We start from the raw sequence: 23,191 nt of genomic DNA on the forward strand, positions 1-23,191 counted from the left end.
CCATTTTCAGATTTTTAGAGGTTGGCTCCCATATTTTAGGTACTAGCTGATAAGTATTTAGTTTCCTGGTAACTTTGGATAGGGCAAGTGGAGATACAGAGAATGTGAAATTCCAGATAATAAGGCCAGCATTACTCACAAATGACAACTTATGCAGTAATTTCTGCCCAAATGCAGTAAGAATCTTGTAGGGAGATAAAGTGGTAAAATTACATGAATCTTTTTACCATGACTATTTTTTTTTTTTTCCTAACTGTAGCATAGTTCTCTGCCTATAAAGCCATGCGAATATCCTAGACCCAGGAATTAATTCCTGCTTAGGAAAATTTTTTCTTCTGGCTTATCTTTTGTTTGTGCCCAGAGTTTTGTCCTAGGCCTGTCCCCTGATCTTTTGCTATAACATATACTTAAGGTGCAGTCTTCTTTCCTAAATCAATACTTTACTATTGGTGTTGCTGCCAGTTATTTATTTAGAAAGAAAGTGAAAAAATGCCTAGGTAGTTTGATTGCAGCATGCTAAACCCATAAATCTGGACAGAAGCCATGAAGTCTTACCTTTTCTCTGTCTGGCTTGGATGAACAACGGCCTTATGCTTTCTATTACAGGACTAGTTGACCCAGTTCTTCATATTGGTTGCACATTAGAATTGTATAGGACCCCCTCTAGACATTTACATTTTATTGCTCTGTTGTGCTACCTGGGCTTTAGATGATTCTAATATGCAGCCAAGGTTGAGAATCGCTCCCTATGAAATCCCTAATGGTCTTTAGCAGGATAACATCAATGCAGTTCTCTTTGACCTGAAAATATCTTTATTGATATTCCATGCAAGGCTCTCAATTCAAAGTGTACAGTGGGCCAAGGCTTAGGTAGTAAAATGGATCATCCATTTGTCCTCAGAGTAATTCTGGAGGGAGATACTGTCATCCGTCCAGTTTCCTCTCTATACCAAATACAAAGTACACATAAGTAAGCAAAACAAATTTTCAAAGATCCTTCTCTAGAATTCTTGTTCCTTTGTATATGTAATTTCAGTGGAGATTTCTCAACTAGCTGAAATGGAGAACTTGAATTTATTAAAAGATCCCAAACTGCTTACAGCAATTTCTATTTGTAAAATAAACAGGTAGCATTGTTAACGGAGAAAAGGAAGGATCCTGCTTGGGGTGATGGTAATATGTTTGATTATTTGTCTCTTAGCCTGTCTTCTAAGTGGGATTTCAGTGTCAGTTCACTTCACTTTTCTTGGCTTGTTTTTTTGTGAATGAAATGAACTAGCTAAGGCTTAAGTATTTCTGAATAATATATGAAATATGAAATGAGTCATTTTAGGATCTTTGTTCTGGAATGTCAAAGACCTAACCAAGTACTTCCCAAATGAGGTTCCAGATTCATTCTTCTCATCCAGGGTAGTAAAGGTGTTTCAGTGGGTTTGTTACTTGCCCATGGCAACCTCACACATGGTAATAGAGAGGGGAGAATTGTTTTATTACCCTAAAAAAGTGAGAACCACTGTTCAAACTAACTAGCTACCAAGAGACTTCTAACTCATGAAGAAAATTTGTATTTAAGAGCAAGTTCAAATGTAGTAGTCTCTCTTCTGAGAGTATTCTGGATACCACGGAAAGTTTCACTTATATATTGCCTACAAGTAATTGGTAATTTGAACTTCAGTAGGTAATATGTGCAAAGAGAAAAAGTAGGTCAAGGAGAAAGTTGGTTAGTGCAGAGGGCTGAATTAGCATCAGTCTGAAATTTCATTAAAGTAGCACTAAGGCCTGGGTGTTTGCTTAGCATGTAAGTGCTGCAGTGTCAGAGAAAATGCCTCTTATGCCTTAGAAAATTTGCTGAAGGCTCCCTGTTACTGGTGGAATAGAAAAGCAGTAGCCTTTGAGACTCCAAAGAGAGTAGCCCCCTTAGGGTTTTCATACTGAAGAACCTTGTGGAGTACTGTGAAACATTGTTGAACTTTATGCAAATTATACTGCACTGGATTTTAAGATTTTATGGGGGAGAGAGTAGAGGAGAATGGGGAAGTAATGACAAAAGATAAATACGTAAACTTGTACTATATTTTAAGCAAGGAATGAAACAAATTCCCTCGCAGGAATTCCCTCTCAGCACTGTGAAGTTTGGTCAAGTTCGGCCTAATGGGTTGGCTTGCTGATTCCTCTTAAACCTCTAGGAAATCCTTTCTAAAACGGCAAAACAAACGTTAGTTTGAGTACTGTTTCACCACCCTGCTCCATCCCCCTACTCTCAACAAAAGAAAAGCATTCCCAAACTATAGGCAAAAGAAATGTGTTCTATCTCAGTCCATTAATTTTTCATCTGCTATGATCTGTGTTCACAGTTTTAGCACATTGCATTATTTTGTGATCTGATAGCAGAACATCAGGAACTAATGGCTTCCTTCCCTTTAAGAAACCTTAAAGTTAGAACTTTTTTTTTTTTTTTTGAGACAGGGTCTTGATCTGTCACCCAGGGTGGAGTGCAGTGGCACACTTATAACTCACTGCAGCCTCCACCTACCAGACTCTATCCTCCTGCCTCAGCCTCCCAAGTAGCTGGAATACAGGCACGTGCCACCACACCCAGCTAAATTTTCTATTTTCTTTTAGAGACAGAGTCTCACTATGTTGCCCAGGCTGGTCTCAAACTCCTGGGCTCAAGTGATCCTCCCACCTAGGACTCCCAGAGTTACAGGTGTGAGCCACTGTGCTTGGCCTAGAACTCTATTTTTGGCATTTCTTTCTAAATGAGTACATTGGAAGAACATTAGGTTTCCAGGCTCCTCATAATTTCTGAAGGGGACCCGCTCTGCTCTGCCTCTGAAAGAAGAAAAGGCTGAGGGTTCAAATATAGAAAAGTCAATGTAGCAGAAATTTGATTTCCTTCAGATGGACATAGTCTGAAAGAAATCTATCCAACTGTTCTCTATGGTGCTTACATGATGGGTGACAGCTGTCCCCATCTACCTGTCCCTGGCACTGTGCCTTCCCACTGGTCACTGTGAAAAGCAAATCACACTGGACTCAGAGGCCAGAATCCAGGACAAAATCCCCCTTTTCATCTTGAGCCCATCACGTCTTTGTATAGCTGTTAATGTAGCATTTACTTCTTTATGGGAAACTCTTGGGTTTTTAACCCAAGAAGAAATTGTAAAGCATTTAAACTAGTCAGAAAATAAGATTCTGATGGTAGCGATCAAATAAAGAGATGATAGGAAAATTTCACTTCCTCTCAGTTGATATTGATTGATAGCAAGGATCAACTACGCCCACCTCTTCCTAAGTTTTTAAAGGCTACCATAATATTTGTAAGCAACAAATTTATCTAACATTTTTTACAACTTGCTAATCAAGGAGGATTCATATTAAAACAGACAATCAGTTTCTAAAATGTTATCCCTGAAAGGGAATGGAATAGAGTATTTTTAGCTATAAGAACCTACCAGTCTGTTTTTTCCCTTTGAAAAAACTAATGTTTGAAATTTGTGTCTTTCATCTGAAGCAGTTACTCCATTAATAGTAAAGATGCCTCGGAAAAGTCAGTGAAGCAGGATAGTGCTCTTGCACCACTGAGGGTGCTAGACTGGCTTTGTGCATCTTATTTCCTAAGAATATCAGTTTTTATTATGACCTTAATTATAAATACCTATATATAGGAGTAGGATTTTCTCTCACCCAACCCTACTTTAATCATTATCACTTAAGTGTAAACCACCACCTCCCCCTCTTTTCCTTTACTTAAAAAAAATGCACTTTAATTCCTAAGGAGAGTGGCTGTTCCTGGCCCTGAAGCCAGATTACTTCAGGAGGAGAGTTAAGGAGGGAGAACTCTTGCCAGACCCTGTGAAATTAACCAAATTTCTTAATGTAAACACACAAGTAATAGCATCCACTTTTAAGTGGCCCCCACTCCATGCCAAAGGGGAAAAGAACCACCAAATCAAAAAAGATTTCTAAGTACCTGTCCTGATTTTGGAAGTTTCACTGAGGAAAAACTATCTAAGATCATTTTCACAGCTAGCAATTTGTCAGAAACTTTGGTGGTGTTTTGTGGGAGGCTGAGATTTTTTAAATTAAAAATCAAGTGAAAACACAAAGATCTAAAATATGGTCCTGATTTGTGTCATTTCTGAGTATCAGATTTGTTCTCCCTGCATTTGACAGATGTTCTCAGTCTCTCCTCCTGTAAGATTCTGTCCTTCCCCTGATGACGAGCCAATAGTTCTTGGTGGGGTTGCATGTCTCCTAGAGCCCCAGGACCCCTGTCGTGTCGGGGAAGGGGGGAGGGCAGGAGGGTGGGCAGAGACTCGGGTTGGGGGAGGGAGATTCAAAGAAAGAGTGAAAATATGGGTTTATATAAACATATTTAAAACAGTTTAGCAAAAGCTTTCTCGTTGAACAGCTTTAAGAACAATGTGAATGAAATCTTAGCAACTTGGTTAGTAATCTGAAAAGTCTATTAATGTATACTTGAAATTCTGTTTGTATAAAAATGCATTTTCCTCTTTATTTTAACACTGTGTAAAAGAACATTATGCATGTGAGTGGTTTGAGAATTAAATGGTTTAATACTCAGGTTTGAATCTGTCTTTTTCATATATAGAAACAATTTGTTTAAATTTGTTTTTATTGATATTTTTTAGTGTCGTGGAAATCCTGAGAATTCACTCTCCCATTCCTTTCTGGCTGTCTACCATCTTTCATCGCTGTCTCCCTCATTTTCTTGATCCAGATGTGGTTACTGGGCAAAGAACAACTTGAAGGCATCATTTTACCAAATGCCCCAATAGCATGTTTCCCCTTTCCTTGTCTTCATTTAAGATGCAGAGTCCATTTATAATGTAAGATGGGAGTAGTTGTATTTATTTTTACTTCTATTCACAAACCAAAATAGGAAGAGGTACAAAGAATAAGAACAGTTTAGCTCACACAAGGGTTGGCTACTCTGCCCATGAAGATAATAGTGTTCAGAGGAACTTCTCTTATAAAAACCAGGAAAGGCCTGTTGGCCTTGAAGGTCACCCTGTTGGGGTTTAGCGAACGGCCAGCAATCCCAATGGCGGTACTTGCAGCTGCTTCACTGCCTTCTTCATTTACCTGCAGGTCACATGGGAAATAAAACTACATTATTTACTCTGCCGTTCATTATTGGCAGGTAAATCATCCACAGACACAGCATTTCCTCAAATGCTTTTGTTTTCCAGTAAAAAGTACATTTGGGTCAGGTTGGATTCCCTCCAGAATTCTACTTCTACTCATTCTTTTATGCAGATAATGTAAGGTACTTGTGTTTGTCCAAGCCTTGTGCTAGGTAGTAAGTGTAAGAGTTCCATTAAGGTAACCCAGAAATCTTAATGTACACAAGTTATCACATTTCTGGCTGGTACCATTGTAAATGGTTTTACAGCAGATTTTTTTGTACCAGCTGCTGAAAGATTTTTGGCTCAAGATCTGAACTCCATAGTTGAAACTGTTTCACTCTTGGAGCATCAAGATCCAAGATACAGCTACTCCAAAGAGCCACTCAGGACCTCGGGCCTGTGAAAAGAGGTGGGTTGTCTGGCTGGACGAGATGCCATTTTTTTGGAGTAACAGACTGAAACAGTGGTATTTGAATATGGTTGATAAGCAGGTCTAGAGGGAAACACCTTCAGAAAATGTTGCCTCAGGACCCAGAATATCACTAGAACTCTGTTTCTGCTCTTATGAAAGCACATGATTAACCAGCTGCCTGGGTTTTCTGGAGCTAATGATGTCTTCTTCCCTCTCACTCTTCCTTCCGCTTCCTTTGTTCCTCCCTCCCTTACCCTCTCTCTCCCAATAATGTCTATTTCATGCTCATTCCAGGACTAAGTTTATTAGCAGACTCTAGAGTGTTTGCATGACCAGGATCCTTTTATTCAAATCAGGTCTGGTTTTTAATGGCTTCTCAGATCTACAATTAGTTGGGTTTATTAAGGGCCAGGGTTTTCAAAGAAAATGGCTTTGTTGTGAGAACCACAGAAAAATCTACATCATTGTGTACTGGGCTCAGGTGGATAAAATGAATCCAGACCTCTGCTTCTTCCTAATAGTAACTCAAGCCCCTCGAGGTCTGAGTTGACACTTCTAATTGGAGTCCTTACAAGGGGATATTCAATGAGAGTTAAAACCCTGAGGACTCAATTTCCCTTGCAGTCTTCCTTTCTTTCTTCCAAAAATCCATATGAAAGAGGGTGTGAGCAGTGTCATCTTAACTTCCAAAACCATTAATGCAGCACTGGTAAAATCCCTTGTTCTGATCTCAATACCTCTACTCTTGCTATTGTCTTAAAGGTCGTTGACATTCATTGTCTTATAGATTATATGCCCACAATGAGGATTTTTGCACATAGCCTTTCTGTCCACCCCAACTCCTGCTATCATTTGAGACAATTAAATTATCGCAGTAGGCTGGGCACGGTGGCCCATGCCTGTAATCCCAGCACTTTAGGAGGCCGAGTCAGGTGGATCACTTGAGGTCAGGAGTTTGAGACCATTGAACCCAGGAGGCGGAGGTTGCAGTGAACTGAGATCATGCCACTGCACTCCAGCCTGGGCGACAGAGCAAAACTCCATCTCAATGAAAAAAAAGAAAAAAAAATCTCGGTAGGAGACCCATTCAACACCGTAGCCTCCCATTTCTTTCATCTCGTCACACCTAATGAGCATTACCACGTAAGCAAACCTGTCCATGGCTACACCCTGGACTTGCCATCTCAGAACTGCTCTACCTTTGAAATTATATTAATAGCATCCTTTTCTCAGACTATAACCTTGTGTTCTTTCAAGTTATCACATTTCCTCACTCCCGTTGAAATTCCACTTTCCTCTGAACCAGGCATTTCCTACTGAGCTTGATCCCTGGCTCTATATTTACTAGCACCATCCTCCGAAACCTTTCTCTTTGACTACAACCTTCATTCTTTTCGATTTCTTCAATTCTAGAAACTTCTCTACCATCGTCCCATCTCCTTTCCCTCACAGCCTGGCTCCCGCAAAGAATAGTCTATACCAGTGGTTCCCAAATCTCATTGTGCATAAGAATCCCCTGAGGAGTTTAGTACATACACGGATTCTCAGGGCCCATCCCAGAATCTCCAAAGATAAAGCTCCCCAGATGACTGCTGCTGTTGGTCCGTAGTTTAGTGTTTGCTTGAGAACAACTAGAACCAGAAGTTCCACAGGCTGTACACAGCTGTTACTCTAACACAGGGTTCCATGCACACCTCAACTGGGGGAACACTAGGTTAAGTGATGTTCAACCGTTTTCTTTACTGTGGGACGTCTCAGACCTCAGCCTGCCAGTGTGTACTGTTCATCTCTCACGAGAGGATATACATTTATTTGACCACCTTTTCATTGCCTCCAGTGTAGTCTAGTGCTCTAGTTGTCTGGAGCACACTTTAAGACACTGATGCACACTCACCAGCTTCCCTTTCTTACCTTCCATTTGCTCTTCATCCATTACAATTAGGCATGTGATCACACTATTCTGTCGTCAGGGAAAGGTAAACTATGGGCAGTCTCCAAACTTTTTAGTTTTTTTAAGACTTTTTGGTAGAGACAAGGTCTCACTATGTTGCCCAGACTGGTTGCGAATTCCTGGGCTCAAGTGATCCTTCCATCTCACCCTCCCAAGGTACTGGGGTTACAGGTGTGAACCACCATGCCCAGCCCTGGAGTCTTCTTACTAGATGCTATCCATTTTCTTAAAACTTCTCCCTGGGTTGGCTGGGTGCAGTGGTTCATGCTTGTAATCCCAGCACTTTGGGGGTGCCAAGGAGGTGGATCACCTGAGGTCGGGAGTTCAAGACCTGCCTGACCAACATGGAGAAACGCTGTCTATACTAAAAATACAAAAATTAGCCAGGCATGGTGGTGCATGCCTGTCATCCCAGCTACTCAGGAGGCTGAGGCAGGAGAATCGCTTGAACCGGGAGGCAGAAGTTGCAGTGAGCTCTCGCGCCATTGCACTCTAGCCTGGGCAAAGAGCGAACGAAGCTCCGTCTCAAAAAAAAAAACCTTCTCCCTGGGTTTCTGCGACCCCCATCCTGTAAATTCCTTCTTGATGGGCTTTGCTGGCTTCTTTTCCTATATCACCCTCCTAAATATTTGTGTTCCCGCTTGACCTGCTGCAGAAGAGGTAGTGGGAGGGAAGGCAGAACAATCACACCATGAGGGTTTCGGGGAGGGCTGTATTATAGCAGGCCTTGTGGAGGCCTTTTGCAGGCCTTAACGCTGGAAACAGGCCTTTTCCACATGTGTGTTCTGTTGTTCATGCATCTCCTGTCTGTACCCTAAGAGCTCGTGGAGCAAGAACTCCAGAGTTAGAAATCACATGAAATACTGGATAATAAAGTGGCAGAAAAGTAGCATAGGAAGAGAGAGTCGGGAGGTGTACTCACCTCAAGAAATGCCTTATGGAATGCATCGGAGACATAGAGGTCATCCCGGCCTTCTGCAACAATACCTGGAAGGAAGGCCGGAGAAGGCTTTGTGAGATGGGAGAAAGTTGGCTTCAACTCACAGATGGGAATTCAGTTTGAATTAAGAGATCCTTTGGGGCTTTTTGAAACATAAGAAGAAATCCTAAATATTCACCTAATCATACTCTCACAATGAATATGTGTTAAAAATAATAAAGTACTTTGGGGGCCAGGTGCAGTGGCTCACACCTGTCATCCCAGCACTTTGGGAGGCCAAGGCGTACAGATCACCTGCAGTCAGGAGTTTGAGACACTCTGACTAATATGATGAAACCCTGTCTCTACCATGAAAATACAAAAATTAGCCAGGTGTGGTGGCGAATGCCTGTAATCCCAGCTACTTGGGAGACTGAGGCAGGAGAATCGCTTGAATCTGGGAGGCGGAGGTTGCAATGTGCCAAGATCGCGCCACTGCACTCCAGCCTGGACAACAAGAGCAAAACTCCATCTCAAAAAACAAGAATAATAATAATAATAAACTACTTTGGGCTTGTTCAGCATGGCTCCTGATAATTCATTCTCAGGCTTCAGCTCTTTGTGGGAGAGAGAAAGGGCAAGACTCTTTTCTTACAGAAAAAAACTCACTCCATCCAGAAGGAACATCTTTCTTTCCAGTCTGGCAACATTTTTAGTTTTCTAAACTAGCTTAGAGAGAGCCCAATAGCGCAGTGACTCACAGCTGTAATCCTAGCACTTTGGGAGGCCGAGGCGGGTAGATCACCTGAGGTTAGGAGTTCAAGACCAGCCTGGCCAACATGGTGAAACCCTGTCTCTACTAAAAATACAAAAATTAGCCTGGCATGGTGCAGGCGCCTGTAATCCCAGCTCCTTGGGAGGCTGAGGCAGGAGAATCACTTGAACCCAGGAGGCGGAGGTTGCAGTGAGCTGAGATTACACCACTGCACTCCAGCCTGGGGGACAAGAGTGAGGCTTCATCTCAAAAAAAAAAAAAAGATAAATCTAATTACTTAACATCAGAAGCTTATTATATTATATTATTTATTTATTTAGCGATAGGGCCTCACTCTGTTGCTCAGGCTGGAAAGCAGTGGTGTGATCACAGTACACTACAGCGTTGACCTCCCAGGCTCAGGCAATCCTCCCAGCTCCACCTCCCAAGAAGCTAGGACTACAGGTGTGCACCACCGTGCCTGGATAATTTTTTTTACTTTTTGTAGAGACCATCCTCACTATGTTGTCCAGGCTGGTCTCAAACTCGTGGGCTTAGACGATCCTCCCACCTCGGCCTCCCAAAGTGCTGGGATTACAGGTGTGAGCCACCGTGGCCAGCCAACTTCTTTAAAAGATACTTTAATGCGCCGGGCGCCATGGCTAATGCCTGTAATCCCACCACTTTGGGAAGCCGAGGCAGGTAGATCACAAGGTCAAGAGTTCAAGACCATCCTGGCCAACATGGTAAAACCCCGTCTCTACTAAGAACACAGAAATTAGCCAGGCGTGGTGGCACACGCCTGTAATCCCAGCTACTCAGAAGGCTGAGGCATGAGAATTGCTTGAACCCGGGAGGCAGAGGTTGTAGTGAGCCGAGATCACACTGCTGCACTCCAGCCTGGACAACAGAGTGAGACTCTGTCTCAAATAATAATAATAATAATAATAATAATAATAATAAACGTCAGTGAGGCCTGTGTAATGGGAACCAAATTTCCCCAGCTCTTAATATCTGTGTCTTTGCTCTGAATTCCAATGCCCTTTCAAATTCCTCTCCACCTGGTCCTGTCTCCTGTACCTGATACAGACTCACAGGGCACCAGTGATGGCTGGGCCCATGGAGATCCAAGAACAAACTTCCCTTTTACAGAAGAGGAAACGGAGGCCTCAAAAGGAAAAGAGATGTCCACAAGTGAGCAGTAGAAACTAGGATCAGAATCCAGGAGTCCTGACTTGTTGCTCCTTTCTATTCTTTCTCCAACTCTTCCACTTTCGGTCAGACTACCTTGTGGGTAGAGCAGGGAGGAAACGCCTTCCTAGACAAACCTGGGAGTTTGGACTTTTCAGGGCTGAACAGATCGACAAGGCCCATGTCTTGCAGCTGCTCCTTCAAACTGAAGCCGTCCTCAATGCGGAAGCGGGGCATGTGAACCACCAGCATCATCTCCTCCAACTCATCCAGCCACTCCTGCAGCACCTCTGGGGTGAGTTCCTGCTCCACCTTGGTCAGGCTCTTCTCAGGCTTGGGCAGGATGAGCACCATGGTGATGTCATCACCCTTGAAGGGCAACTCAAGCACCTGGGTGCCTTCAGCCACGCGCCGATAACGGAACTTGCCTTCCTGGTACATCATAGACGCTGAACACGACTCTCCATCAGCCTTGTAGAACGGTTCCATCCTTGTGTTCTCAGGGCTAAACTTTGACTTCCACAGGCCCTGGAAGAGAATCACAAAGTGAGAACAAAAACCTTCATAGGAGGATATTTATTGACACAAGATATATTCATATTATAGTGTTACATTAATATATAAGTGTTACATTAATATATAAGGAATATGCACAAAAAGGTTAATAATGACTGTGTCAGAATGATGGAATTATGAGTAGGTTTTTCTCTGTGTACTTTTCTGTATTCCCCAGATTTTCAGCAGTGAGTATTTGCTTTTATAATCAGAAAAATAAAACCAAAACCAAAACCAAGAACAATCTACAGTCCTCTCTGCAAGTCTCTTCTTGAGTTTAAATCTAATTGCCTTGTGCTGTCTGCCTTCCGCCAACCTCTTTTCTTTTCTTTTCTTTTTTTTTTTTTTTTTGAGATGGAGTTTCACTCTAGTCACCCAGGCTGGAGTGCAATGGCACAATCTCGGCTCACTGCAACCTCCGCCTCAGGGTTCAAGCAATTCTCCTGCCTCAGCCTCCCAAGCTGCTGGGATTACAGGCACCTGCCACCACGCCCGGCTAACTTTTTGTATCTTTAGTAGAAATAGGATTTCGCCATGTTGGTCAGGCTAGTCTCGAACTCCTGACCTCAGGTGATCCACCCTCCTTGGCACCCCCAAAGTGCTGCGATTACAGGCCTGAACCACTGCGCCTGGCCCCACCAACCTCTTTTCTAAGGGCCAACCTCCAAAGTCCTGGGCTCTGCCAGACACAGACACAGATAACAGAGGATGCGCCCTGACTGACTTCCTCTTCAAACTGGGAGGGACCCTGAGATAGAAGACACACTTTTGAACATTACCATTCTTTATCACTTTCTAGCTCTGTAATTTGGGGACAAGCCATTTAACTCTTCTTCTTTTTTGGGTCGGGGGACAGGGTCTCAATCTGTGCCCCATGTTGGAGTGATGCAATGGCAAGCTCATGGCTCACTGCAGCCTCAGCCTCCCAGGCTCAAGCTATCCTTCCACCTCAGCCTCCCAGGTGGCTAGGACTACAGGTGTGTGTCACCATGCCCAGCTAACTTTTTTAGTTTTTGTAAAGATGGGATCTCCCTGTGCTGCCCATGCTGATCTTGAGCTTCTGTGCTTGAGTGATCCTCCTGCCTCAGTTTCCCAAAGTGCTGGGATCACAAGTGTGAGTCATCATGCCTGGCCCATTTAACTCTTCTGAGTAGTGGTTTCTTATCTGTAAAACTAAGAGCTGGTGATAGCTAATATTTATAGAATATGCTTACTGCATGCCAGGCACTTTTCTAAGCATTTTGGACGTATTAACTTATACCTTATTTACATGCAGTAGCTACCTCAGTATCCCTATGTGGTAGATGTATCATTATTACCACATTATAGATGCAGAAATTGGAGCATAGAAAGATCTCGGGTAACTCACCCAAGTTCACATGGTCAGAAATGGAAGAGTCAGTATTTAAAATTAAGTAATCTGTCCGAGTGGCCCAGGTTTCATTTGTGATGTGAGAATCAAGAGGGCTAATAAATGTCAAATTGTTCTGCAAACTGTAAAGGGCAAATTCACGTGGTGGAAATACAGTCTGCTCTGTCCTTGGAGAGGGGAAAACCGTAAGAGACAGAGCGACTGACAGCAGCAGCGACTGGCTAGTCCCCTGGGCCCTGTGGGAGGGAAGAATGTACCGGGAGGCACATCCCAGGATGGGCAAAATATGCCACAATTCTACCCGCCTTAAACTGGTGGTCTCCTGAGTGTCAGCGGTCTGCTTATTCCCACTCCCCTCTTCCTTTTCCTTCCCAAATGTAATCAAGTTGACACAGTCTTCAGAACATTACTCTGAGGAAAACAAGGCCTTCTGCATCGGTAAATAATAGCACCTCCCCTAAGTCTGAGGTGAGCCTGTCACCTAGAAGCTCAGAAGATTTAAGCTAAAACTGGATTTTACAGGAAAGAAAACATTTTTTAAAAAGATAAAATAGGCCAGGCATAGTGGTTCACGCCTGTAATCCCAGCACTTTGGGAGGCCGAGGCAGGCTGATCATCTGAGGTCAGAAGTTCGAGACTAGCCTGGCCAACATGGTGAAACCCCATCTCTACTAAAAATACAAAAATTAGCTGGGCATGGTGGTGTGCGCCTGTAATCCCAGCTACTTGGGAGGCTGAGGCAGGAGAATTGCTTGAACCTGGGAGGCGGAGGTTGCAGTGAGCCGATTGCACCATTGCACTCCAGCCTGGGCGACAAGAGCGAGACTCTGTCTCAAAACAAAAAACAAAAGATAAAATATATAAAAATAAATTTTAAAAACTAAAATTTTTTTTTTTTTTTTTTTTTTTTTTTTGAGACGGAGTCTCGCTCTGTCGCCCAGGCTGGAGTGCAGTGGCCAGATCTCAGCTCACTGCAAGCTCCGCCTCCCGGGTTCCTGCCATTCTCCTGCCTCAGCCTCCCGAGTAGCTGGGACCACAGGCGCCGCCACCTCGCCCGGCTAATTTTTTGTGTTTTTAGTAGAGACGGGGTTTCGCCGTGTTAGCCAGGATGGTCTCGATCTCCTGACCTTGTGATCCGCCCGTCTCGGCCTCCCAAAGTGCTGGGATTACAGGCTTGAGCCACCGCGCCCGGCCTTAAAAACTAAAATTTAGGCAAAGGGAACTTTGACTCATTGTAGAAGCTGCTCCAGGTGATGGGAAAAAAATTGCAGGGCTGAAGATTGTGAACACATTGACTCTGTCATTTCATTCCAGTTTTCAAAATGGAGTTAAGTGGACAGCAGAATCACATATATATAAGAGTTTGTCACTGTGCACACCTTGCAGTGGGACATGATGGGTTTGTTTGCATGCCCACTCTGCCATCAGCCTGGGGACACTACCACACCTCCCTGGACGGTAGCCCAGCAGCCATGGTTCAAACGGTTCTGGGCTCTCAGCAAATGTTTATGTCTGCCCAGACTATGCATGGACCATTTCTCAGAAAGGATCTACCTACACATGCCCAGTAGTGTTAAAGAGGGTGAGCTGGCCGCATATGGTGGTTCATGCCTGTAATCCCAGCACTGTGGGAGGCTACGGCAGAAGGATTGCTTGAGCCCATGAGTTCAAAACCAGCCTGGGCTGTGGCATACAAAAAAATAAAAAACTTCACCTCCTATGATGGCATGCACCTGTCGGTAGGCCAAGGTGGGAGGATCGTTGGGATGGCTGGGATCACTGGAAGGTCAAGGCTGCAGCGAGCTGTGATTGTGCCCGTGCACTCCAGCCTGGGTGACAGAGTGGGGTTCTGTATTTAAACAATAAATAAAATAAAATAAAATAAAATAAAATAAAATAAAATAAAACAAAATAAAATAAAATAAATGGAGGCGACGAGGAAATAAGGCAGGGACAAGGAGGCAGAAGCAGGCGCTTTGGAGAAGTTGGTTCAGCTCTCTGCCTTCTACTGTCGGAATCTGTTCATGTAGTCCTTAGGCTTTTTTTACCCATTTAGATTGACCTGCCCTGCTGACCTGTGTAGCTTCAGGCAGTCCATTTGCCCTCTCAGGGCTTCGGTCTCGCCGTTTTAAAAAAAAAAAAAAAAAAAAAAAAAAAAAAAGGCGGGAGCGGGGGCAGGCGCGGTGGCTCAAGCCTGTAATCCCAGCACTTTGGGAGGCCGAGGCGGGCGGATCACAAGGTCAGAAGATCGAGACCATCCTGGCTGACACGGTGAAACACCCTCTCTACTAAAAATACAAAAAACTAGCCGGGCGAGGTGGCGGGCGCCTGTAGTCCCAGCTACTCGGGAGGCTGAGGCAGGAGAATGGCGGGAACCCGGGAGGCGGAGCTTGCACTGAGCCGAGATGCGTGTTTCAAAAAAAAAAAAAAGGGGGGGGGTGTAAGCTGAAGAGCAAGAGGAGGTCCCCGGGGTCTCCCCAGGGTCATTCTGAGTACCTTGAAGTAAATGGTGTTAACCAGCACCAGAACAGTGAGCTCGTTGATGGCTTCCGGGGGAATGACATCGGTGATTCGGCCTTCAGTCTTATTGGACACCCATTTGTTGATGGCCGCTCTGGATTGCTCTGCATTTTCCTGAGGAGAACAGGAAATAAACCTACTCACCTGTGCTATTCGATTGGCTTCCCCATTTTCCCAGGCCGCGTTTTATTTTTCTCACCATCCCTCTGCCCTTTCCCACAATTTGATTAAGAAGCCATCGCTCTAATCCAAATTGGGGAAACCTCACATATCTAATGTAGTTCCATGAATCTTTCCTGTAGTTAATAAATATTATCAGAAGAAAAAGAACAAAAAGAAATAGGAAGAAATCAAGGAAAAGAAGGAAGATGAAAACAGTCTGGGAAAAATAAGATAAAATATTATTTTCTCTGACTTTGGAAAACCTGAACTCACAAAAGTAGAGTTTCCAAGGCATGTTCCAGGGAAAGCAATGAATGATTGCAGGTTATACGGGGTTGGCAGGTTATATGGAGGAGAGAAATGGCCATGCAGTCAAATACATTTGAGGAATGCTGATTGAATAACGCCAACAGATTTCTTTGTTGCGGAGTTTCTCTGAAACTTCATAGGCCCGTGTTCTTCATGAATCTCCAAAAGGAGAATATGACATGCATCATGTACCAACTTTATTTGACCGTGATAACTGTTCAAATTAAGTAAGATATCTTGTAGGACTGGCACCTTCAAAACATCCTTTGGTATATATTTGAAGTTGGTGGATGGAATGAAGAATTGATTATTTGTTCACGTTTTCCTGGGCAGTCACTACAATCTAAGCATGGATACCATTGATTTCACAGGTTTCCAGTAAGAATAACTATTCCCGGGGTGCTGACTTGTAGCCAGCCCTCCGACAGTCTTCAGCAGCAAAGCAGTGTGAATTTGGGTGCTGTTTCTCCCCCTCCTCAATCTCTGAGTGGAAAGGAAGAACTCAGAGGTCAGGGGTAACATCTGCAACTCACCTTGAAGTCCAGGGGCTGGAGCTTGGCTCCGTATACCAACTCACTGATGTCCTGGTAGGTCTCATTGAAGGTAAGGGATTTGTCTCCAAAAAGGCGATTGGCTGATACTAACTTGGAGGATTTGTTGGCTTTTCGATAGAGTCGGCAGTTCAGTTTGGCAAAGAAGAAGTGGATCTGATCAGATGTTTTCTCAGATATGGTGTCAAACTTAAATACCTACAGAAGTCAAAAAAAATGGTGGTGGGTTTGGTGGGCAGCCTGGCTAACATGGGTGTTGAGCATAGACTGGTCAGTCTCTGACTAATAGCCACCTCAGTTGTGAACTCCTTCAAGCACAGTACCTGGGACAGCATAAATGCTCAACCCTTGTGTTCTGATGAATAAAGGGATAAAAGAAGAATGAAGGGTAGGAAGGATAAAGGGAAAAAGAGAGACTAGGTCACCACCTAAAGTCTCTAAAGGGCTCTAGATCAACACACAGATGTTTTCTTGCTGGAATGGGAAAAGTCCTCTTGGTGATTCTGGACAGAGAAGAGAATCAGGACAGTGTCCTTTCTTGTAGCAAACACTTTTGTGGCATCTCTTGGGGCCAGCTGCTCATGGAGGCTCTGGGATACTGGTGGTAGGGGTGAAAAAGGAAGAGTGAATCTATCAGCAAGGGATTAAACAGGCCCAGAACCCAAGAGTCTCAGGGTTGAAAACGACTTAGAAGTCATCCATGCTTTGAAGATGGAATCCCCCAGTGCCCACCTTCACCATCCCCAAGGCAAATGGGTGAGGCTGTTCCCCTCCTGCCCTTCCCGTGCTCTCTCCTCAGGCTACAAAAGGCCTTTTGGTTTTATCTGTTCTCTGCCTTTGGTTTTCCTGATTTTGTTCCAACAGGCACTTTTTTTTGGGGGGGGGGGTTATACTTTTGATCAAAAGCTTGGTGCTGAATTTCTCTTTTCTCCAGAGAGATTCAGTCTCACCCTGCTTTCGAACACATGGCGTTTGTGTAGAGGGGAGGACCCAAGGAATATGCGTGGTTTGGAAGCAGTGTTCTGCTCTTCTTGTAGGAAGGGTTACATTTAAGATCTTACTTCGGGACAGAGACATGAGGGATATGGAAGGGCTTTGAGACCAGTACCAATGTATACAAAAATGACTGAAGGGCCCAGAGAAGGCAGTACTAAGTGTCTTAGGGGTTTTTAAACCTACAGTTTCTTTCGGAGAGTGAAGACTTGGGTTAACTCATCCCAGAGCCCTGAGCAAAGGTGATGAAGTTCCATGGAAACTGACCACTAGAATAGAAGGAACCCTTCTAAGACCCACAGACTTTAGTGTCCAAGGTCCAAATAAGCACCATATACCATCTTGAAGGGACTCATGCCTCCCTATTGATGAACTCTGCTTCCAAAGTGTGATCCAACCTGAAGAAAGACTGTCAGGCAGCCAAGCCAAGGACAGATTAAAGATCTAGGGTTTCCATCCATGACTTATCATAGCCCCAGAGGCCAATAGTGATCAATCAATCCATGACGCTTCATCTTATCATGCCCTACTTCCCTTCCAGAAAAGGCAGTGGGGGAAAGGGGGTGGGAACTAAGTCACTGAGCTGAAATGATCCATACTTCCCAGAGCCAGAAAACACTCTCACGTCCTTGAGGCTTCTTTTGGCTTTCCTGGGCCCCTGGTCTCAATATACCATCCTAGGCTGGGTGTGGTGGCTCCCACCTGTAACCCCAGCACTTTGGGAAGCCAAAGCGGGCAGATCACTTGAAGTCAAGAGTTTGAGGCCAGGCGCAGTGGCTCATGCCCATAATCTCAGCACTTTGGGAGGCCGAGGCGGATGAATCACGAGGTCAGGAGTTCAAGACCAGCCTGGCCAACATGGTGAAACCCTGTCTCTACTAAAAATACAAAATGGTGCTGGGCGCCTATAATCCCAGATACTCAGGTGGCTAAGGCAGAGAATTGCTTGAACCTGTGAGGTGAAGGCTGCAGTGAGCCGAGATTGCGCCACTGCACCCCAGCCTGGGTGACAAAGCGAGACTCCGTCTCAAAAAAAAAAAAAAAAAAAAAAAGAGTTTGAGACCAGCCTGGCCAACATGGTGAAACCCCATCTCTACTAAAAATACAAAAATTAGCTGGGCGTGGTGGCGTGTGCCTGTAATCCCAGCTACTCAGGAGGCTGAGGTGGGAGAATTGCTTGAACCTGGGAGGCGGAGGTTGCAGTAAGTCGAGACTGCACCACTGCACTCCAGCCTGGGCAACAGAGTGAGACTCCATCTCAAAAAAATAATAATACTCATAATAATATCCTAGAATTTTTTTCCACAAAAGCCCATATGCCGGATGTCACCAGATGGTAAAGCTCCCCTTCTTCTGCCGGAGGAGGGACTGGCACAACACATTGCCCAGCACAGAGGAAGTGCTGAATGAATGAATAAATAAATGAACAAATTAATGAGCAAACATATAGATGAAAAAATTACTAAAGAGAGAAGTTGAAAGAGATAGAAGCCCTCCCCCATTGTAAGGTCGCTCAAAAGAGGAAACCAGGATTTAAAAAGCAGATATCCAGGTGGTAATTCCTTGGCTAATTTTTTAAAAAATGGTTTTCAAAGGGAATTATAACACATGAAGTAGTGACTCAAAAGGAATCGTAATGCATAAAGAGCGCCCTTAGTGGCCTGCAGTGTTGGTTGAGAAGTCACTGGACTTGGACCTATGCAAGCCCCAAAGGTGCTCCTAGCAAGGTGGCTGGGCAGAAGACCTTTGGGTCGTACCTCCATCAGTTGCTTGAGGGTGTCATTACAGGCACCCAGCTTGGTCATAGCAAAAGCCGTGGAGACACTCAGGGGTGACAGGAAAATGTTATCCTTGTCGTTCTTGGAATCTGCCAGGTGCTGATAGAAAGTGGTAGCAAAGCGGGAATTGGCCTTGGACAGTTCCCAGACGCGCCGGTTGGTGGCCTCGGGGATCTTCTGTTCTGAGCCCTCATCCTCAGTTGCCTTCTTCTCCGGGGAGCGGTAAATGCACATGGGATTCATGGGAATGTCCCGCGGCTTGGCTGTGCAGATGTCCACAGGGCTCCCGTGACAGGTCATACAGTCCCAGAGGCCAATGAGCAGCAAGGACAGAAGATAAACCTTCCTGCAAGGGAGCAAAATGCCGAGTTAAGCTAGGCTGCAACCCCTAGCCCCACTGCCCACCACAGGGTTGCCTCAGTAAAGCAGAGGATTCCAGCCCACCTGGTGTGGCCAAGAGAAGGGCTAAAGTCTTTGAACCAAGTACAAGGGCCCAGACTGAACCTAGAACAGGTTCAGTCCTAGACTTCTTGCCAGGGGATAGTTCAGTTGCCTGGACATGGTCATGTTGGAATTAGAATCAACTGACAGTTATTTGAAGTATTATTATGTGCTCAATTTCCCCATGCTGGGAGAAAAAGAATGCGAAGCTTCCTGTTTGTGACATGGAACACACGTGCCTAAAAAATTGGCTGGGAACTTTAGTGCCCAGTGAAGAGTCAGGGCGGTAGGGGGTGCCACCTACAGAAACTGTTTGGGGAAGGGCTCTGATAGATGCAACAGAGAGATTTCAGCAACACAAGAGAGGAAAGAAGAAACGGATGGAGCAAAGGCAATATCTGGCCAGGCGCGGTGGCTCACGCCTGTAATCCCAGCACTTTGGGAGGCTGAGGCAGGCAGATCACTTGAGGTTAGGTGTTCAAGATCAGCCTGAACAACATGGTGAAACCCTATCTCTACTAAAAATACAAAACTTAGCTGGGTGTGGTGGTGCACACCTGTAGTCCCAAGCTACTGGGGAGACTGAGGCAGGAGAATTGCTTGAACCCAGGAGGCGAAGGTTGCAGTGAGCTGAGATTGCACCACTGCACTCCAACCTGGTGGGCAAAGTGAGACTCTGTCTCAAAACAACAACAACAGCAACAACAAAACAATGGCAACATCTGTGTGCTGAAGATTCCCACATATCTAGCTCCAGCCCTAACCCTTCCACTGAGCTCCAGACTGACTATTTGCTGGACAATTCCACCAGAAACTCCTACAAGTTCTTTAGGGAACCAGGGACAAAGTGACCTGGTAATTAATTCTCCCCGAGGTGCCTGCTCCTCGTGTCCTCCAGCTCAGTGAATGGGCTCAGTGAATTCAGTACAGAAAGCCGAGAATCACCCTGGATTCCTCTCTCTCTCCTCCTCATTTAGTCAAACCCCAAAGTCAATCAGTTCTGTTTTTTTACTCTTTCACCAGTTACTGCCACTGCTTTAGTTCAGGCTCTCATCCTTTTTTATTGCCTGGAAGTTTTAATAGTCTCCAACATGGATTCAATGAAGGTAAACTAAGTTAATTTCACATTTTTTAAAAATGAGGTAGTTGGGACACTGGATGAAGCAAATCAAGAGATAAAGTCTCTTGTCATATTTTTTGTAGATAAGACAAGGGTGGGCTGCCTCCAACTGGTTTAGGGTCCCTGGGTGTACAGAAGGGAGTCCGTCTGTGGGTACTGGATCTTCCCATCTTCTCCTGGGAGAGAAAGAGAGGCGCCCAGTGCAGATTCACAGATGTGGTCTGCTGGGCAAGCGTGGGACTGGCTGGAAGCTGGGGCAGCTGAGGGGTACTTGCCTTCTTACGTGGTCTCAGTCCAGTTCTGCAGCCCTTTCAAGAACAGAGGTGCAAAGCGGGAAAGAAGCAGAGGCACCAAGGGAGATGTGGAAGGCAGGCTGAAGTAGCAGAGAGAGAGAGAGAGGAGAGGACCCTGCCATTCATCTTCCCATCTCCACTGCCTTCGGTTGCCCACTCTGTCCTTCAGCGACATTTGGAAATACAATTCGAGGCTGAGCGGACCCTGGGAGGGCTATGAAGCACAAATTAAAACCAAGACAGTTGTGCCACCACCCCATTTCTAGCCTCCTATGACAACTCAGATGAAGAAGGGAGTGTGTGTGGCATTGAGGGAGGGACAGCTCTCACTGTGAGAAAAGGAAGCAGTTTCGGCCCTTTAGTCAAAGGTCACTGGGATCTTGGGTGGGGGCAGAGTGGAGTGGATCTGAGTGGAAGAAGGAGCAAAAAGGGAGTGAGGAGGTCCTCGTGGGTAACATTTGCTCTCTTCCTAGATTTGCTCTCTTACGGCAGGCCCTGGGGATTCCCCTTGTAGCATTCCCTGGATTCTGTGAGTGCTGGCGTCCTGCACAGCATCTTTACACCAGGGATGACATCCCCCTTGTTTCTTAGGCTAGGGACCCAAGGTGTGGCTTAGGAAAGGCCTTACCCCAAGAGGGGGGTGGGAGGGAGGGCGCTTGAAATGACGTCTTCCAAACAGGTCTTTGACTGTAACTACCAGGGAGAGGGCCTGTTCTTCTCAAAGGTGTTAGAGGTCATTCCTGTGAGTCCTTTGGAGGTTGGAAAACCCAGTGAGGGCAGCCAAGGGGAAAGCTCACCCCTCTTACCTTTTTCCAGAGGCTACGGTTCCTATCACATTGGAATACATGGTCGCTAATCTTCCACAGGGCTGGGCAAGTGGAGATGGTTGGTCTGAGGCAATCTGTCTGAAAACTGGTTCTTTCCTCTTAATCTCACAGAGGTTTCAGAGGCCAGGGTGCATCAGGGAGCTGGTCAGGAGGGGGAACTGAGGTCAAAGGCTGATGACCAGTTCCCAGGGTTAAGCAAAGTGTAGAGCCCAGTGTTGTTTAATTAGTAGAGAAGTTTCAAAGTTCAGTCAGGCCCAGGGAAAGCCTGAGCCACCTCTCTTGCCCACACTCCCTCACTCTCCTCCTCAGCTTTATAGAAAAGGAAAAGGAGAGCATGTTCATCCCCTCAAACTTGGTTAGGAAATACCTAACTGAGGAGAAATTTGTCTGCAGGATTTTTTCTTTCTGGTTAACCATATCAGAAGATAGAAATAGCTAATGTCCAAAAACTTCTAGCCCTCTACCTGTAATTCCCTCTCTCATAGTTTTCTTTATGGACAAAGAGAGAGAGAGAGAGAGAGAGAGAGAGAGAGAGAGAGAGAAAGAAAGAAATATCTAATTAGAGGAGGCGAAGAGGGACAAGCTGCTACCTTCAGACATCTGAGCGCCAAGGTGTCCCTGGTGCAGACAAGGAAAATACAGTGGTTATACCTGTGGCCCACAGAGAGACCCATTCCCCAGCAGCCCTGAAGTGGTGGGACAGGGACAGAAGAGCAGGGCCTGGGGGTGCATGCCAAGTGTGTTTCTAAGGGGTGTGAGCAGCTGAGAAATACTTAGCAAAACTCTATTGGGGGATCGGGAGACAGAATGTGGGGCAGGTAAAAAACCCACATACAACTGCTGAAATAAAAACAAACTAAATTATATTTATGTGTATTGTTATTTTTATTAGTTATGAGGGATATTGGGTAAATTCAAACTAACGGAGATAAAGGGCAGGTTTGTTTACATTTCCCTCTTCTGAAATAGCCAAAAGCACCATCACAAGGATTGCAGCCACCGAGTTCACAGGGCGCGTATGCCTCCTGCTGTGTGATCAAGGACTCCTTGTTGTTGTTGTTGCAGTCATAGGCATTTTAGAGAGCTCTTCGTTCATGAGAGAGGACATCTCTCCTGGGCTGAAGCCGTGTCTAAGTTCTTGGCTGATTCAGACCCTGGATCGGTTGAAGCCCTCCATGTGCTGTGTGAACAGTTGCCGAGAACTGTCCCAAAGGGCCCCAGAATGCCCAGAGGCTCATCTGTCACCCTAGATTAAAGACTATTGAAAAGGCTCCTGGTCAACCACTGGAGTTCAACAAACATATAAGTGCTACCTGTGCCAGCAGACACTGTTCTTGGAGTTGGGATTCCATTCAGGGGAGACATGCAGCAATCACTTAAAGAATCAGTATCTTGGGCTGAGCGTGGTGGCTCACACATGTAATCCCAGCACTCTGGGAAGCTGAGGTAGGCAGTTCACCTGAGGTCAGGAGTTTGAGACCAGCCTGGCCAACCTGGTGAAACCCCGTCTCTCCTAGAAATACAAAAATTAGCTGGGCATGGTGGCGGGCACCTGTAATCCCAGCTACTCAGGAGGCTGAGGCAGGAGAATCACTTGACCCCGGGAGACAGAGGTTGCAGTGAGCCGAGATCGCACCATTGCACTCCAACCTGGGTGACAGAACAAGTCTCAAAAAAACAAACAAACAAAAAAATCAGTATTTAAAAAATAAATATGTATCGTGCCAGTCAGATGTTAATAAGGTCCATAGAGAAAACTATAGCAGGGCAAGGGTATATAGGAAGCAGTGGGAGGAAATGGGTAGGGAACCATCTGAGAACATGTGGTAGGAAAGGCCTCCCTTAGGAATCGTTGTTAGGAAACCAGAATGAAATGATGGAGGGGGCCAT

The 23,191-nt window shown here is 45.1% G+C and overlaps 1 protein-coding gene across 1 annotated transcript; it reads right to left on the reverse strand.

The window, feature by feature from the left end:
• Nucleotides 1-509: 509 nt before the first annotated feature.
• Nucleotides 510-21,453, reverse strand: LOC105484448 (serpin family C member 1). The gene is made up of 7 exons (XM_011746054.3): nt 21,281-21,453; nt 18,600-18,966; nt 15,832-16,047; nt 14,804-14,941; nt 10,518-10,908; nt 8,439-8,503; nt 510-5,109 (listed from the first exon to the last, which is right to left on the reverse strand). The coding sequence occupies exons 1-7, from the start codon at nt 21,319-21,321 to the stop codon at nt 4,933-4,935; spliced, it is 1,395 nt and encodes a 464-aa protein (XP_011744356.2). The 5' UTR covers nt 21,322-21,453; the 3' UTR covers nt 510-4,932.
• Between the last annotated feature and the right edge of the window lie 1,738 nt (nt 21,454-23,191).

The sequence above is a fragment of the Macaca nemestrina genome, chromosome 1 (genome assembly GCF_043159975.1).
Source record: "Macaca nemestrina isolate mMacNem1 chromosome 1, mMacNem.hap1, whole genome shotgun sequence".
Taxonomy (NCBI): Eukaryota; Metazoa; Chordata; class Mammalia; order Primates; family Cercopithecidae; genus Macaca; species Macaca nemestrina.